The following is a 16,111-nucleotide window of genomic DNA, read 5'->3' as shown; positions in this document are numbered from 1 at the left end:
AAGCTAATGCATGTCACATGATTCCAATTTAGCCTTCCAAGAGAGAAATAATCAGGTATAAGAATCATCACAAACATGTTGGAAGAATATTAAAGCTAATAGCATGCAGGAATCTTTGACAAATGCTTGTCAACTTTAGTCCTTAAGAGTCTAATAGCTCTGTTTCTTGCATTATTTGGCTCACAGGATAAACATTACAGGTATTAAAGAAGTGTGAGCTAGTAAAATGCATTTTGAAATAAGGGATTCCTCTGACTCTAGTACAACTGGCCTTAGCTACTGCATCAATACATAGCAGCTTCACACCTGAGTTGAGTGGGCAGCTGGGCTCACCCCTTCCCAATAGCAATTCTGAGTTGCAGTAAGCATTACAGATTTAAGATGACTGGATTATGGCATTTTCAAAATTTTTTGATGGATAAACCAAATTGGGATTAGAAATTCTTATTAAAAGTTGTTTTTTTTTTTTTAAACCTGTTGCTGAAAGGGGATTGATATAACCAAACTGGCCAACCATAAGACTGAAGCAAATGAGGCAGCATCAAACTCCACAGCACACCCATCTACACAGCCAAAGTGACTACAGTTGCTCAGAATTTCCTCACATAACAACAACCAGGATCACTCGTCCCCCAACAGCAAGTACAGGAAGCTGAGAAACAGCCAAGACAGCTCTCAGTGCCTCCCTGCTGAGAGTGCATTAGAGTGCCAGTTTCCAGCTTAACCCATGGCACATGGAAGTGGTAAAGCAGCCAGCACTGCTGCTTTTTGCACCTTCCTGGGCTAGAGCCCCCCCTCGGTCCCTCCACAAGGCTAAGCTCTTCTGTCCACAGCAGTTAAAAAAGCCCTTTTCAAAGCTGAAAGGTGGCAAGATGTTTAGCCCAAATGACTCAGGTGCTACATTCCAGCTTTACCCCGAGTCTAGTCTGACATTCACCTTAAGTGCGTGCCCACTGGTGACATGCTCCATATTTGCCTTTCCCCATCCTACTGGGACAGAAGCCAGTAAACAGCAGGATGGGGCAAACCTGTAGAAATTACTAAGAATAAAGCTTTCACATGTGGCCATATTTAATTGTAAACAATGGCACAACACTTTGTACCTACAGCATAGCATCCTTGCTCTTGAGGTCTCATATCCCACATTAAACATGGCAACAGCTCTTTGAGGTAGGTATTGTGTTTTGCATATGGAGTATTTGAAACAGGGGAAAGCCCCAATCTACTGAGGAGCTATTGTTTAAAGTACCCAGCTAGTTACCTGAACGCAGCCTGAGCTCACTGACTTCACTGAGGAGCGGCTCCCAGGATATTGCTGGGGAGCAGGGAGGGCCTTGCTGCATCACTAGCTCAGCACCCAAAACTGGAGTCTGTTTTTCAAGGTTCTGGCTTAAGAGACTTTTGAGAGATGAGTGGCTCGCAGGGACCCAGAATCCAGAACTCCTCCCAGTCTCAACTCACAAGAGGCTGCTGTGAAGGCAACTGCATGTTTTATTTTCTAAAATGTGCCAATGTCATTTAGGGGGGGAAAAGGTGTTTTAGAAGTATTCTGCTTCTCTTGTATCTGCAGTTCACAAAGTCAGGTTTAAAAAGCACAGCACAACATCAGCCACAAGATCCAGGCTACTGCCCCCTTTCTCCTGTTATGTTAACATTCAGGAAAAAAAGGGGGGGGGGAACCCCTATATTGCATTATTTAAATTGGTAGCAAAGTAAATTTGTAGGTGGAATAACCCAGGCAGTTCTGCTTAAAATTGACAAGAGAGAGATCACAAAATGCTTCCCAAACAGATGTGTGCAGCAGTGTCTTGTGGGGCAGGAGAGCAGTACTACCAAGGAACAAGAGGAAAAAAAACTGTGGTTGTGATATCCCTGGAGCCAGCTGGAGGAAGTGCTCCATAGGACCAGCCCTTCATCTCTTCCTGGCTGATTCGGAGACCTGCCAGGGGTGCCAGGTTCCAGGTGCCTCACTGACAAGAGTTAAACACCCAAAATTGTTACTGGTGGGAGGAGAACAGCATATGCCATATTTGAAAAAAAAAAAAAAAATCCAGTGCAATGGAGGAGATTCTTAACCAGAGCAAACCAAGGGAATCACAGGAAACACGAATGTTACCACTATGGGACATGACCAACCATGTAAGAATCAAGCCACAAGAAGCTGAAATCCTCAAAGAGCACAGGGAGGACAAGGCTGGGTCTTCTCCTGACGCTTTAGGAGTCAGTTTGAAACTCTGTTTCTGGCGTGATGGAGGTTTAGGCATCACGAGACTCTCAAGATTTGATCCCCAGTATACAAGCTCAAAGACTGCATAGGATTGTGCAGTCCTCAGATGAAGTAATAAGATCAATAGTAAAACAAGAAGGGATTGAAAAAGAATTTGAAAAACTATGGGTAACAGCTGGTATTTTATTCTTGTCACTTCCATCTATTGGGGACCCAAGTGCTATTAGGGTAACATCTAAGGAAGCAGGTGAAGAGGAACCAGCTTCAGAATGGGAGCTATCAGCCCCCCAAATTATTTTTCCTAAACCATGTGACTAGCAAAACCAGAAATTTATAAATTGGACCAAGTTGCAGTCCCAGGGCTGAGGTATTACCAACTTTGAGAAAGATAAAATTAGTAACAATTAGATTGAACAATATAGGGGTATCCCTCACAGAAAACTCCTCACTGCACTACAGTTAAGAGCTAATGTGTATCCCACCAGGGAATTCCTGGCAAGAGGGAGACAGGAATCGCAAATAAAATCCTGTTGACACTGTAAAGCGGAAAATGAAACGTGTGCTTATATCATTGGGTATTGCTCCACACTACAAGATGCTAGCATCAAAAGACATAATCAGTTATGTGAAATATCGATAACTGAAGCCAAAAAGGACTGGATTGCATTCCAGGAGCCTATATTAAAAGATGAACAAAATGAAATATATATAAGCCTGATCTGGTATTCGTAAAGGGAGATCAGGCAATAGCTATTGATGTGACAATTCGATGTGAAAGTAAATTGACATCATTGTCAGACATGGTAGCAGAAAAGATAAAGACATATTGCCATCTTAAAGACCAAATTCAAGAACTAACGAATGCCAAAAATACTAAATTTAAGGGATTCCCTGTGGGTGTGCGAGGAAAATGGTATTCTGGCAATTACAAAGTGTTAAAAGCATTGGGAATCTCAAGTTCCCGGCAAGAAAAGATGCATGTTCTATATCAAAGAAAGCATTATTTACGTCTGTTGATTTTATATATATTTTTGCAAGTCAATCGAGAACTGCTGTAAGAACTTAAGTATTTGATTGTTATCATTCCGCTGTATTGCTGTTTTGCTGTATTGCCATTTATTTCTTTAATAAAGTTACCCCTACCCTGCCTGCTACATCATCAGAGGTATTGCTAACTTGACTCACAATGTTTAGAGATAGGGAAGTCCCTGGGTAAAATCTTGGAAGGATCAACCTTGGCACTGGAAAGGTTGGGAGAGTAATAAGGAACTTGTGGTCATGTCACATCACTTACTCTAAATTTGGACAAAAGATCAATTGGAAATGTCAACATTTTACTAATTTGGAATATCATTACCGATTTTGACATAGGTGGACAGGCCACCTTTACTTAACTTGGAAAAGAAACATGTATAATTTATATGTGTTTGTGTGGCAGGTACACACACCCCCCCCGCCCCAACAGGAAACAAAACTTCTCCAGGCAGGGAGAGGAAAAAAACCCCAAACCCTAGAGGCAGCAGGTTGAAAATTGACCTGAAACTGACCAATCGAGATATGCCAGGTACATTGAGGTGTTGACCTTTTGGCCAATAGGGAGTAAAATGACCACAGGTCAGATTCAACAAGGGTATAAACAGGGTCCTGCCACAGGGCATTTTGAATCAGTTCTCCTCAGAGCAGCAGGTCTGCAGTTGGGGACTCCCCCTTGGGTTGGGACACTGCCCTAGGTAACTCCTGCAGGTTGAGAGCCCTCATCTTTTAGGTGAGTGATATGTGCATCTTGAGTCATCATTTTAAATCTTAAGAATTCTTAAGTCAGCTGTGTAGTACCGATTCCCCTTACGTCATTGAACCTGTGGTTCACAAATGTTATCAGAGTTCTAACTAACTTTTTACTGAATAATAAATCTGAGTTTTAACACCTGTTGGATTTGACTGTGTGAGCCTCAGTAACACTTTGTTAATTAGCATCAGAATTAATTTACCTTATCTGTGGACCTCTTACTGTGTAAATCTGAGGAAGAGGGAAATGGATTCCAACACTGCTCAAAGCATGTAACAACCATGGCTTTTGCAGATGACCTAGTGCTGCTGAGTGGATCATGGGACAGCACGCAAAAGAATATCAAAATTTTAGAGGTCTTTTGCAATCTAACAGGTCTCAAGACACAGGGGGAAAAATGCCATGGTTTCTACATCCAACCTACTGGAGACTCATATATGATCAGTGACTGTCCTCCATGGCTAATTAATGGCAGCCCCCTCAACACAATTGAGCCTGGTAGCTCTGAAAAGTACTTGGGCCTATGCATAGACCCACGGACTGGAATATCAAAAACAGAACTACCAGAGAAAATAAAGGATTGGTTACAATGGAAAGTCCTCTTTGAAACCATTTCAGAAGGTGGACATCTCAAAGGGATATACTATCCCATGATTGATCTACCTAGCAGACCATGCTGATGTAAAAGTAACGTACCTGGAAACACCTGACCTGACAATTTGAACAGCTGTCAAGGAATGGTTACATCTACCAGCAAGTACCTGTGATGCCATCCCATATTCCAGTACTCAGGATGCAGGCCTAGGTATTACCAGACTCTTGGGATTGATCCCTAGTGTACAAACCTGAAGACTGCACAGAACTGCTCAATCTTTGGATGAAGCAACAAGAGCAACTGTGAGACAAGAGGGAATTGAGAGAGAATTTGAAAGGCTATGGATTACAGCTGGAAGAGATAAGGATAAAATTCCATCGTCTGGGACCCAAGGGCAGTTATGGTGATATCAGAGGAGTTGGGCAATGAAGAACCACCTTCAGAATGGGAGATACCTGCTCCAAAAACTATCTTTCCAAAACCTCGTTACTGGCAAAACCAAGAATTTGTGAATTGGACCTAGCTGCTCTTCCAGGGCCAGGGGGTTTCCAACTTTGAGAAGGATAAAATCAGCAACAACTGGATTGAATATTACAAAGGCATTCCCCATAGAAAACTCATCACAGCTTTACAGCTGAGAGCAAACGTCTACCCTACAAAAGAATTTTTGGCAAGAGGAAGACAAGAGTCCCAAATTAAATCATGTTGGCATTGTCAAGCAGAGAATGAAACCTGTTCACATATCATTGGATACTGTCCCGTGGTACAAGATGCCAGGATAAAGAGACATAAACAACTATGTGAAATACTGGCGCAGGAAGCTAAAAAGAAAGATTGAATGGTATTTCAAAAGCCATTGTTAAAACATGAACAAAATCAATTATATAAACCTGATTTAGTATTTGTTAAGGGAAATCAGGCCTTAGCTGTAGATATTACAATTAGATATGAGAGTAAACCAACATCACTGGTGGATGCAGTGGCAGAGAAAGTAAGAAAATATCATCACCTTGGAGAGCATTCATCAATTCTTGAATTTGATAAGATTATTAAGAGATCTCCTTTGGGAGCATGTGGAAAATGGTATCAAGGCAATTACAAAGTACTAACAGCTTTAGGACTCTCTAGTTACTGACAAGAAAAGGCTGCATGTTGTTTATCAAATAGGGCATTATTTACTTCAGTAGATATTGTGCATATATTTGCAAGTCAAACATGAACTACCGTAAGATCTTAATGTATGATTGTAGTAGCAATTGTAATTCTATTGCTTAATGAACTTTTCAATAAAGTCTTTATCTTTTCTATCTTACACTGAGGGTAAAACTAACTCCTTCATGACAATTAGGGTTAGTGCTAGCCCCCTGGGGTAATTAATTGGAAAGACCTTTTTTGAATATAAATGATAGTATGTGGGGATGTATGGGACCGATTCATGACATGTCATCTATTCTTCTAAATTGGACATTAATTTTTTTAAATTGGACATGTCATCTAATTTTTTCTAATTTGGACATTAATTACCAGCCTTGACATAGGTGGACAGGCCACCTTTTCTTAACTCAGAAAAGAAACAGGTATAAGTTTTTATATATATATATATATGTTTGTTAAATAGCATCAGAATTAATTAGGGGTAAAGGATTTTACATAAGTGATACACACATGCACTTTTAATTCTGGAACTCTTGATTTTCCAGAGCAAAGGTAGTACTTCTCCCTCTCTATCAGACTCCAATTATGCTGACATGCCAGAGACAGAAGTTTCATTCATCTGGGAGAAATGGTAAAGTCCACAGAACAACTGCAGAATTCTCTGAAATCAGAACTTTCCTGGGGCCTGCATAACTAAGTTACCTGTTCTGCTCTCACAGTGAGAGCTGCAAGGTGGGAGAGTAATTTCCCTGGCTCCAATCCTTTAAAAAAAAAAACCAAACAAGCATCTTACATAAGCACATCAAGTTCTTCATCTCCCATTGTTCCAAATACTGGGGCTCTCTTCTCCTTTGTCAATGCCTGGTACTTCAAAACCAGTAATTAAAAAAGCAGGGTTAGAAGGAACTACTTGACACACCTGTAGTTCTCAGCTGCACAGATTCCATCAACCTTAGTAAAAACTTGGTGCGAGGGAAAGAAACCCCAAGTCTTTACTGAGAAGCATGGCCATGGATACATGGATTGCTGTGCTGGAGGAAGAAGCCACACTTCCACCACCAGCTGTGCTTTCCCTTGCCCCAAGCCCAGAACTGTCTGTGCTGCTCCCCAGCTGGGGAACTGGAAACTCAGTCATTATAGACCACATTCACCACATTACATGACATGAGCTACTTGGCTGGGATAACCTGAACAACTGCAGGGGCAGTATCCTTGCAATACCCTTCTGTAGGCAGCAGATCTGTGCAGAGGTAACCTCCAGCTGGTGGGGATGAGGTCTTCACACAGCACAGCTGGATCCAAAAGCAGACATCTGTCCACATCACAAGTCCTGTGTGTCTGCCAGCTGCAACTACTGCCCAAGGGCAATTGAGTATCAGACATCTATTCTCATTTTGTTGCCACCTAGACAAGAACACGTATAACTTTGCTACCCAACCTGATAAATGGATCACTAGTACCTTTGCTACACATCTACTCTGTGGAATAATCAGTGGAGATCATGGACAAATAGGGTATTTTTGGTGTGTTCTGAAGATGCACCATCTTCTTATAACTCCTAAACAGAATCCTTGCTTCTTAATCCTAAGAAACATCCCTTGAGTCCAAAAAGCATTGGACTATAACCTCACCTTGCAGGAAAAGACACACAGCCCTTACCCCAAATGCTATGTATGATACAGCCCTTTACACAAGAACACCCAGCAAACACAAAGATTAGAACCTAAGTAGAAAGATTTCTTGGGATTGAAGACAATCAGTTACTCCTTTCTAAAACAAAGTTCATCCCATTAAAAAAGGTGACTGGATTTAATAAATAGTCATTTCTGAAATTATAAATAAGTTAAAAATTAATTTAAAATAAGCTAGTATTTGAATAAATACTTTTCAGCAAGTGCTTAAATACATACATGCTTTTTTTTTTTAAGTTTTCTCTTCAAGTTAGTTCTTGTTTTAAAGAAGCGAGTTCTATAATACTGCCATAAAATTTTGTGCCTTCAGGAAATAAAATATTGCTTTTCTTAGCCCTTTATAATTTGATTCAGTTCCCATCCACTTTGATGAGATGGGTCAGATCTACTCATTATTGCTTGTAAACCTGAGGAAAAAGGAACAATAGTCTATCTTTAAGAAAGATGCTGCTTACTGGAGGCAGACTCTCTGCCTGCGCTTTCTAGAAAACCATTTTGACTTTTGTGTCTCAGCGGGTTAAAAAAATCCAACACATTTCCTAATAGCATCCTGTCAGATAGGAAGAGGTTTTAGGTTTGACCTGGAACTGATTTCTGAAACATCCTATCTGTATAAAGGTATTTACAGTTTGCTTCAAGTTCCTGCCCCTGAAATGCCCACTTTACTTTCTGATGTGTAACTGGTACCCTGGGCACCCAGAAAACTAGATTAGTTTTGCTACACATGAATAATCTAGTCCTACAGATCAAACAGATAAGGCAACATGAGTCTCCTCTACCACACCTAGGAAAAGGACTGATTGGAAAGAGCCCTTTAAAGTTGAGTAATACATGGATTCATGCAAACTGACATTCATCCAAAAAACACAATTTGTTGAAAAGCCTACTGAGAAGTAGGCATCTGATATAAAATTTCTAAATCTGTCATTTGTATTCCAAGTTTTCACATTTAAAGTAGCTCCCAGAGGCCGCTCTGTGTTCAAATGGCTGCTACCTGTGGTCACACGAACGACTACCTCAAGGCTCAGCCCCTGGAGGCTCTTTGGTTTGGTGCACAGAGCAGCTCTGGGGGGGGCGGTCAGGAAGCCCCGAGCGATTTTTCCTTGCTGCTGTAGCCTTGGCTATCTGGAAAGATGGGAGCTGCTCTGGGACTGGCTGGAAGATGTCGTGGCTCCACTCAGCTGGGAAAAGCCGCTGTTGCAAGATTCCAGGCTTGACATGGATCCCCTGAGATGGGACAAAACAGATATATGTTAGGAAGGCAGCTATTAATGGATCTGACAGATCAGCTTACTTTCTATAACACTTACAAAAGTACTTTATTTTTTGTCCCATCATTTTCAACTTGATCTCTAAGAATCTCTGCATCATGATGAAAAACTAATTTGTCAGAGATATCTTTTTTCCTAGTTACAGGTATCATACCTTGTTTCTTGCAGTTATTCTGGGAGTGGGACACAGCTGAAGCCTCTGTGGGGCTGCATTCACTGCCCCTGAGCAGAAAGGAAAACTCAAGAGCATTCCAAATGCAGCATAGCTCAGCAAATGCAATGCCACTGCTAACCCGAGAACTCCAGCCTGCTAAGCATGACAGTCCCAACTTCAGCGTGTCCAGCCATGGTCTTCGAGCTCCTTCTGCCAAAAGCAGAATAGGTTCACTGTAGCTGTGACTGCCTACTGTTCCTGACACATTCTATGTAGGTAGAGCAACAAGGAACAGGTTTGAATGACTGGAGTGAGGAATTTGCTGCTGCTCTGATTCCACAGGATCTGGCCAGGTCACATTCTCAAGGTCACCACCTGCTCATCTGCAAGTCTGTTCTCCCTAACACTTCCTCCAGCTCCTAGCAAAAGGTCAAGTACTTGCAAAGAATTCAAATTACTGGTAATTTGAAAAGTACCTTTAGCATTAAAGGAGGCTAGGCAAATCCTCCCAAGGTTGATGTATTCACCTATTCAGAAAGCACTCTCAAAATCATGACTGACATCCTTCTCAAGTGCCAAACAAAATATGCATGACATAGCCCAGCTGATATTTGTTAAGTTACTCCAAAAGTAACTTCTCAAAATGTTCCCAACTAAGATCACAAAACTCCTCAGTGAAAAACCTCCCCCTCTTCAGGTAGCTCTAAGCAAAAACTGAAGCACTGGTCCAAGGGGTCCCTTATTACCTACAACACTAAAGGAGATTCTTGGTGCAAAATGCCACCAAGTTCATGTCCATCTAACTTCTCACCAATGAAATGCACACCCTGCAGAGGTCATTGGTATCTGTATGTTTAACTCGCACTCAGTCCTCTCATTTGGCATCTCTATTGCAAATCGTACAGTAAACGCCCCCCCCAGTAAATCTCTTACCTGAAGTCTTTGGATGCAAGCACCTCATAGTAGTATATAAGCTTGCACTTGTGACTGGAAACTTGCAGAGAGGCAAGAACATCATCCACCCGAGGGAGGCTAGTGCCAGAACAGGGCAGAGGGCCATGCATTTTCCACTGGAGAATGTAAAAGCCAGGCCAGCGAGTCACATGAGATCCCTGGGAGAGAAAGAGTGCCATCAAGTGACTACCAGGCATCTTAAAAAAAAAAGATGAATGACTTGGCAAAGTCAAAAGAAACTATTGAGCTGACTACTTTGGGGACCATACACCATTCGCTTATTTTACTTGCCTGAGCCACACCCCTGTAATGCTAGTAAAAAAAATAAACATTACTTTCAATTAGCTTTTTATCATGGATTATTGAATCTCTTTCCAATGGCTCAGTCTAAATTAGGACTGCAATAGCAACCACTTTCACAGGGAATCCAGAGAATGATGACCACAACCACCATTTCCAAGCAATACATGATTTCCCATGCCATCGATTCCTTCACCGCCCCAGCACCAGACCGTTTTGGAGTTTGCTAGGACTATAAGATCCCTGCCAGGACCCAAACACATCAGACCTGGATGCTCTCTCCTTCCCGGCAAACCAGTGGAGATTCCATACGGCTGTAATCCACCCCAAGGACCCACGTCTTATCAATTAGTTGCATATTGTCCCCAGCAGCAGAGGTACTTGGTAATGTGGCTTCTTTATGACTTGTTTCAGGAGCACGTTTGGAGTGAAAGAGGCTGAACACCACATCTCCCTTCAGAATGTCAAAGTCCCAGGTGATGACAGATTCCCCTTCCAGAATCTCCACAACTATCTAAGAAGGGAACAGAACAAGCACGGTGCAAAGAGTCAAGTCTTCAGATGACAGCCAGCATATTCCTTCCCAGTCTGCAAACATGCTTTTCTTTACAATCCTTCAGTTAAGCTATTGGTCTTGATTCCTAAGGAGGATATAGACTGATTCCCATTGCCAGTCTTCTGCCACAGTACATGTCCTCAGGCATTTTTACCCCATCTCTCCCCTGTATCAGATTGTAAATCATTTACTTGTTCTAGGAAAACCTCAATGGAACTGAAGCAAAGCATCTGGGACAAAGCAAAGAGCACCTTCTGAGCAGCTACGGCCTCCAAAAGGCACTGCTGCTTTTTAAGGAGTCTTAAGGAGGCCAGATCAGAGTTACTCATCATCAGTGAAGCTAGTGGACTGTTTTGACACTTAAGTGCTCTGGTTTTGAACATTCTGTTTTCTGATGACCCCCATCAGGATGTTCCCAGTACATACCTTCTTATATCACCACCATTACTGTCCTAGCTAAGCCACTGGGAATGGAAGCTGTACTATCAGAAGGGAAACTGAGGGAGTTTTATTTCCTCAAGAAGGAGGAGGAAGAGACTGTATCTTGCAGAAGATTATGCCATAGTAGAGATAAGCGACACTGTTTCTCAAATGGCTGTTCTTAACTTCCACTCTTCTAGCTGTTCACTAGCATTAGCCTTCCCAAGAAAGGCACATTGCTGCTGAACCATCTCATGCTCACACTTTGGGAGCCCTTCATTGTTCTAGTCAGCCTTAACAGAAGGAACACACCACTGATATCAGTTCAGCACCTCCTTCAGCCTTATGAGGTTCTGGTCTGTACCTCATGTGGAGCTCCTTTGAGGACACTCGCAGAATGATAGATAGTTTCTGTCCATAACCGGATGTGATCCGAGTTCTCTGGCTCTTCTTCTGTTTGATAAAGTGACTTAGGAACAAGCCCACCTTCTGGGACCGTACACTGGAAGAGTCAGACAAACAAGTATGAGGGTTCGTACTAATCTAATGGTAATATATCAAGTCATCTGTATGAACACTCGCCAACTGTCAGACACAGGGGATGATACCCTCAGCTGGTATAAGGTTTCACAGTGGGACTACGTTTACTTGAACTACAATAGTTTATCTAAGCTCTATTTAGAGAGCTGACCTCTAACCCCCTTTTCCAGTGCAGCGTCACCACTTCAGGGTAAAGTCTCCTATGCAAAATTAACTGCACTGTGCTCAGCCTAAGGGTATCCCAGCCAGAACAGAGGTTTAAACAACTTTCAGAAGGGAGTGGAAGGCCAGAGTGTTGAGAAGGAGGGAATCAATGGAGCTTGCACATTGCAGATTCCACCTGCACAACAGGAAGGAAAACTCACCATGCAGTCTCCTCCCAGGAAGTCTGGGATCACATCTTTGTCCACATAGTCTACCAGCCCTCCTGGACCCTGATAGTTATTCCCACTGTAAATGAGGAATTTCTGCCTTGTGTTCTCATTGATAAAGGGACTGACCTGAAATAAAAAGCGGACAGAAGACACTACTGTCACAGAGTGAAGTTAGAGACAATGTTTATACTATCTTACACAGATGCTTCAGGCTCTAGACCAGAAGGCCTCATCAGCAGGAATGCAGACCAGTAGTTGTGCAGAGCTTCACAACTCCGAGCCACTTCCCCAAAGAAAGTGGTAACAAATGGGAAGTGTACTATATTGTCTCACAACCATTCTCTACTGTATGTGAAATAAGTTTGTAATCATCGCACCACATAAGCCTCATGAGGAATTTAACAAGCATGTTCTCGCATTCCTAGAACAGTCAGCAGACACCAGGCAGAACCATATTTATTACTCTTCTCTTCAGTGTCCTCCAGCATGAGATTAAAAAATACTTGTCTCTTCCCATCAACATGAAAACCCACCAAGTTTGGGCTACCACTGCTACATAAGGATTTGCAGTTTAGGTCCAACATCCTGTCCTGCCCTGGTGGATGATAGCCACTAGAATCAAATGAGGTGCAGGCATGCTATGGCTGGCTCTGTAGCAACGCTGTGGTCTCTTCAGGAGTTCAGTCACAAGATACCTGGAAGCTTTTTCCTCCCTAACTCTTTAAATAAGCAGAACTTACACTGACTGCATGATTTAGCTATTTGTACGCACACAAGTGCTTATGATCCTGAGTCCGGGTTTCACCCACCAGAGTCCAGAGCACAGGAAAAACCCTGGGTGCTCGCACTATCAATAGTCTCCCCAGAGTTTCAGGGTAGTTGTCCTCTACAACCTCAATTATCCGAAGCAGGGCCTTTACTCCAGGCCTCCAGAGATGCCGCATATTCAGCCCTTCCAAGTCTACCAGACATGTCCAGGATCTAAAATAAACATGCAGAAAAAGATCTGTAAGAACCTTCATTGCACAGTGGCTGCTCATTTATGATCCACAGAATATTTCAGTAACACCATAGCCTGTACAGGATCTAGTGAAGCCAACAAAGGGAGACTAGTAGTTCCAATAAAAAGTAGATTTCCACTCAGGCAGCAGACTGAATCCAGTCAGCTTTCAGGTAAACCAGACACCCAACTCCAAAGGCAAGAACATATGCTGTCAGTGCGGAAGAGGGTGAAGGTATGCAGGCCTGTCGCTAAAAATAATTAAAAAATACATTTTAAATGAAAGCAGAATCTGGCAATTTATACAATGTCTTGTATAAAAAAAAGAGAATTTCATGGATCTGGATTAAAATCAGTAAGATAGCAAGATTACATTTAACAGAAGGGGAACAGAAAAAAACATAAGGAAGGACCAATACTTGATCTCATATGAAGCTGTAGAATTTATCCGCATTCAAGTCCCCTATATAACCCCAAGCCCAGGAATAGCCCATACATAACAGACACACTGCTGTCTGCCGTTTAACCCTAAGAACATAATCTAAAACCTTCACATGAGCATTCTTCTCATCATGTCAGTTCAAACTCTGTAAGGATACAAGAAAACTAACTATACTAACGTGATGGGGCGGCCAAAGATGTTGGTATTTTCCTCACATCTCTTTTGTCCTTCCTCATTAATTGACAGAACCTGAAATCAAACACAGTACAGACTAGGATTAGCCTGAGTATGACCGAGAAACCAGGATAGCCCAGAGATCTTATTTCAAAAAATACAGAACCCAGAAGTATACCAGTTTGAGAACTTGCAGCGTGCGAAACAGAGAATAAGAGCATACATTAAAAAAAGGCTTCTCTACTGAAAAGTTTTGCTCATCATACAAGGTACAGATATTGAAAAATTTAAGATGAAATAAAAGAGTCTCAAGATCAAATGTTATTAGCAGAGCTGCACAAAAGGACCATGGAAAGCCTACAGCTAAACTGCAAATTATCAGAAAACATCCTTCTGGCCCATTCATACCATTATAAAAGTTTCACTTCTGTCTCTGCAGGAAAACAGAGAAGCTATGCTGTGCCAAAGTCACTAAGTCACCTTTGAGTTGCCAGCCACAAAACACAGGAATTACTTGTGTCAGGCAGGTAGATTCCAGCTGCACTATATCAAGGCTTCTAAACACCCCAAGGGAAATAGAGTTTCTCAGGGGAGAAATGAAAGTACAACTTACATGTCGCAGCAGCGATTCCTCTCCCAGAGCTTTCACCAAACCTTTTGTGTCCATCTGGCCGAGACGAAGGATGTAGAGTGGTCGTCCATCTTCAAAACAAACATAAGGGTTGAAAGAGGGAAGTACTCTAGTCTCCCAGGCTATCACTCTAGTACCTTTTATAAAAGCCATATTAAATATTTGAAAGGTATAAATATCATATCTAAAGGCAACCTTATCAAAGAGATGCTGCTTTGTACTAGCTCTAGTCTGCCTGATCTGTGCAGAGAAAATAACAAAACTACAGCAAAACAGAGTGGCTATTTACAGGCATTGAACTGCTTTGTTAATGTTTAAAGCATTAATACAACTTTCTCCAAAAATCCCAGGTTACTTATGAGGTCCTATAATTCAAACTGCTGTAGTGTCAATGTAAGGGGCAGCTTCTAACCTTTGTCTTGATAATGCCATCCTCCAGTGTAGTATTCATCTAAGAGGGCTGGGGGCCTCCATGACTGTAGGATATAATCCACCTGGTACTGCTTTCGCCAAGACAATGACTGACAGAGCATTTCTCGAGCTTTGTCAATGTTGAAGTCACGAGCCCGCAGAAATCGAAGGATATGTTCGTCTTTGGGAATCTGAGACGAGAGAAAGTCCAAGGATCAAGACTGGTACGTTACCTGTACCACTGTTCCATAAAGCCTGCAGAGCATGCACCATTTTTATCATCTCTTAAAACTAAGATAACAAATATTAAACCTACATTCCTTCTCCCTCCCTCCTTAACTAATCCAGCTGAATGCAGCAGATGGCGCGAAGAGCACAAGCGACCAGTTCACAGCCTGTGAGAAGTCTTTCACTGATCTGGTTGCCAGAAGCTCCAGCACACTCTGGGCTGGCAAAAGTTTCCCTCAGCTAGCTATCCACAAGGACAAACGAAATACTGTATGAAAGCAAGAGAACTGCAAGCTTACCTCCCCGCATAGGGCAAATTAGCAAAGGATGGAAAGCATCCATAGGTAACATATTAACCAAGTTAAGCATGCACTGTTTGGAAGGGGATCATGACTGTACAGTGTTCAAATGACTACCCACTAGCACCAATGCCAGCTCTTATGCAGGCACCTCTTCTGTTTTGCTGTTGACCATGCTTCCCTGGTGTTGTTTCAACAGAAAAGCTTTTGTGTTCTTCCACAGGCTTCCCTGCCCCATCACATCATATTAATTCTTGCCAAAACAAACAGGTCAACCAAAACTACAATATACCCTCCTCTCTGTATCACTCCTCCCAACACTTTCTATCAGTAATTCTAGCATCACAGGCACAAAAACATTCCTAAACCAAGTCTGTAGAATGGCTTATTCCAACCTCCTTCCCAATCTCCCATGTTTCCTTCGGGGGGGGGGGGCAGAAATCAAAGAAAATTTGCCAGTAATATTAAGCAGCAAGAATTAACAATAAACCTAATAGATTCCACAGAAGTGCCAAATTTGACTAAAAGCCTGTCAGTTGCAAAACCAACTGGATTATAGCTGCATATGCTGATGAATTCTCAGTCCCTTCACTTCAACTTCCCCAAAAGCATTTGACCTCATTCGCTACATCAAGTTTCCACTAAAATTTCAAGTTCTGTCAAGCAGGGATAGTCTCCTCCAGAATATCTGTACTGTGCTTAGCACAATGCAAGCAATCTGAGCCCTGCTGTAATACAAAAAAAGCATGTGTTCAGGAGTCAAAGCTCTTTTGTTTGTTCATTGACATGCTCACGAAAACAGAAAGCAGGGAAGAAAGCAAAGCAGCCAGCAGTGTCAGGCTGGGAGCAATCTCAGTTTCACAAGCTGGTATGAAACTGCAAGAAATATTAAGAATTGATTCC

The 16,111-nt window shown here is 42.1% G+C and overlaps 1 protein-coding gene across 1 annotated transcript in view; it reads right to left on the bottom strand.

Moving 5' to 3' along the window:
- Positions 1 to 6,536: 6,536 nt before the first annotated feature.
- The window catches only part of SEC14L5 (SEC14-like 5 (S. cerevisiae)), a 36,554-nt gene continuing 26,979 nt past the window's right edge, over positions 6,537 to 16,111 (bottom strand). The window contains exons 8-16 of the mRNA XM_010565223.1: positions 14,683 to 14,872; positions 14,253 to 14,341; positions 13,644 to 13,714; positions 12,833 to 13,004; positions 12,015 to 12,149; positions 11,474 to 11,611; positions 10,402 to 10,647; positions 9,813 to 9,991; positions 6,537 to 8,681 (exon numbers count right to left, since the gene is read on the bottom strand). Of these exons, the coding sequence (XP_010563525.1) occupies positions 8,576 to 8,681; positions 9,813 to 9,991; positions 10,402 to 10,647; positions 11,474 to 11,611; positions 12,015 to 12,149; positions 12,833 to 13,004; positions 13,644 to 13,714; positions 14,253 to 14,341; positions 14,683 to 14,872 (1,326 nt within the window). The 3' untranslated portion in view covers positions 6,537 to 8,575. The remainder of the gene's footprint in view (positions 8,682 to 9,812; positions 9,992 to 10,401; positions 10,648 to 11,473; positions 11,612 to 12,014; positions 12,150 to 12,832; positions 13,005 to 13,643; positions 13,715 to 14,252; positions 14,342 to 14,682; positions 14,873 to 16,111) is intronic.

Source organism: Haliaeetus leucocephalus, unplaced genomic scaffold (genome assembly GCF_000737465.1).
Source record: "Haliaeetus leucocephalus isolate CR32 unplaced genomic scaffold, Haliaeetus_leucocephalus-4.0 Scaffold188, whole genome shotgun sequence".
Classification (NCBI taxonomy): domain Eukaryota; kingdom Metazoa; phylum Chordata; class Aves; order Accipitriformes; family Accipitridae; genus Haliaeetus; species Haliaeetus leucocephalus.
Note: the sequence above shows the minus strand (reverse complement) of the source record. Positions and strands in the feature narration are given on the sequence as shown.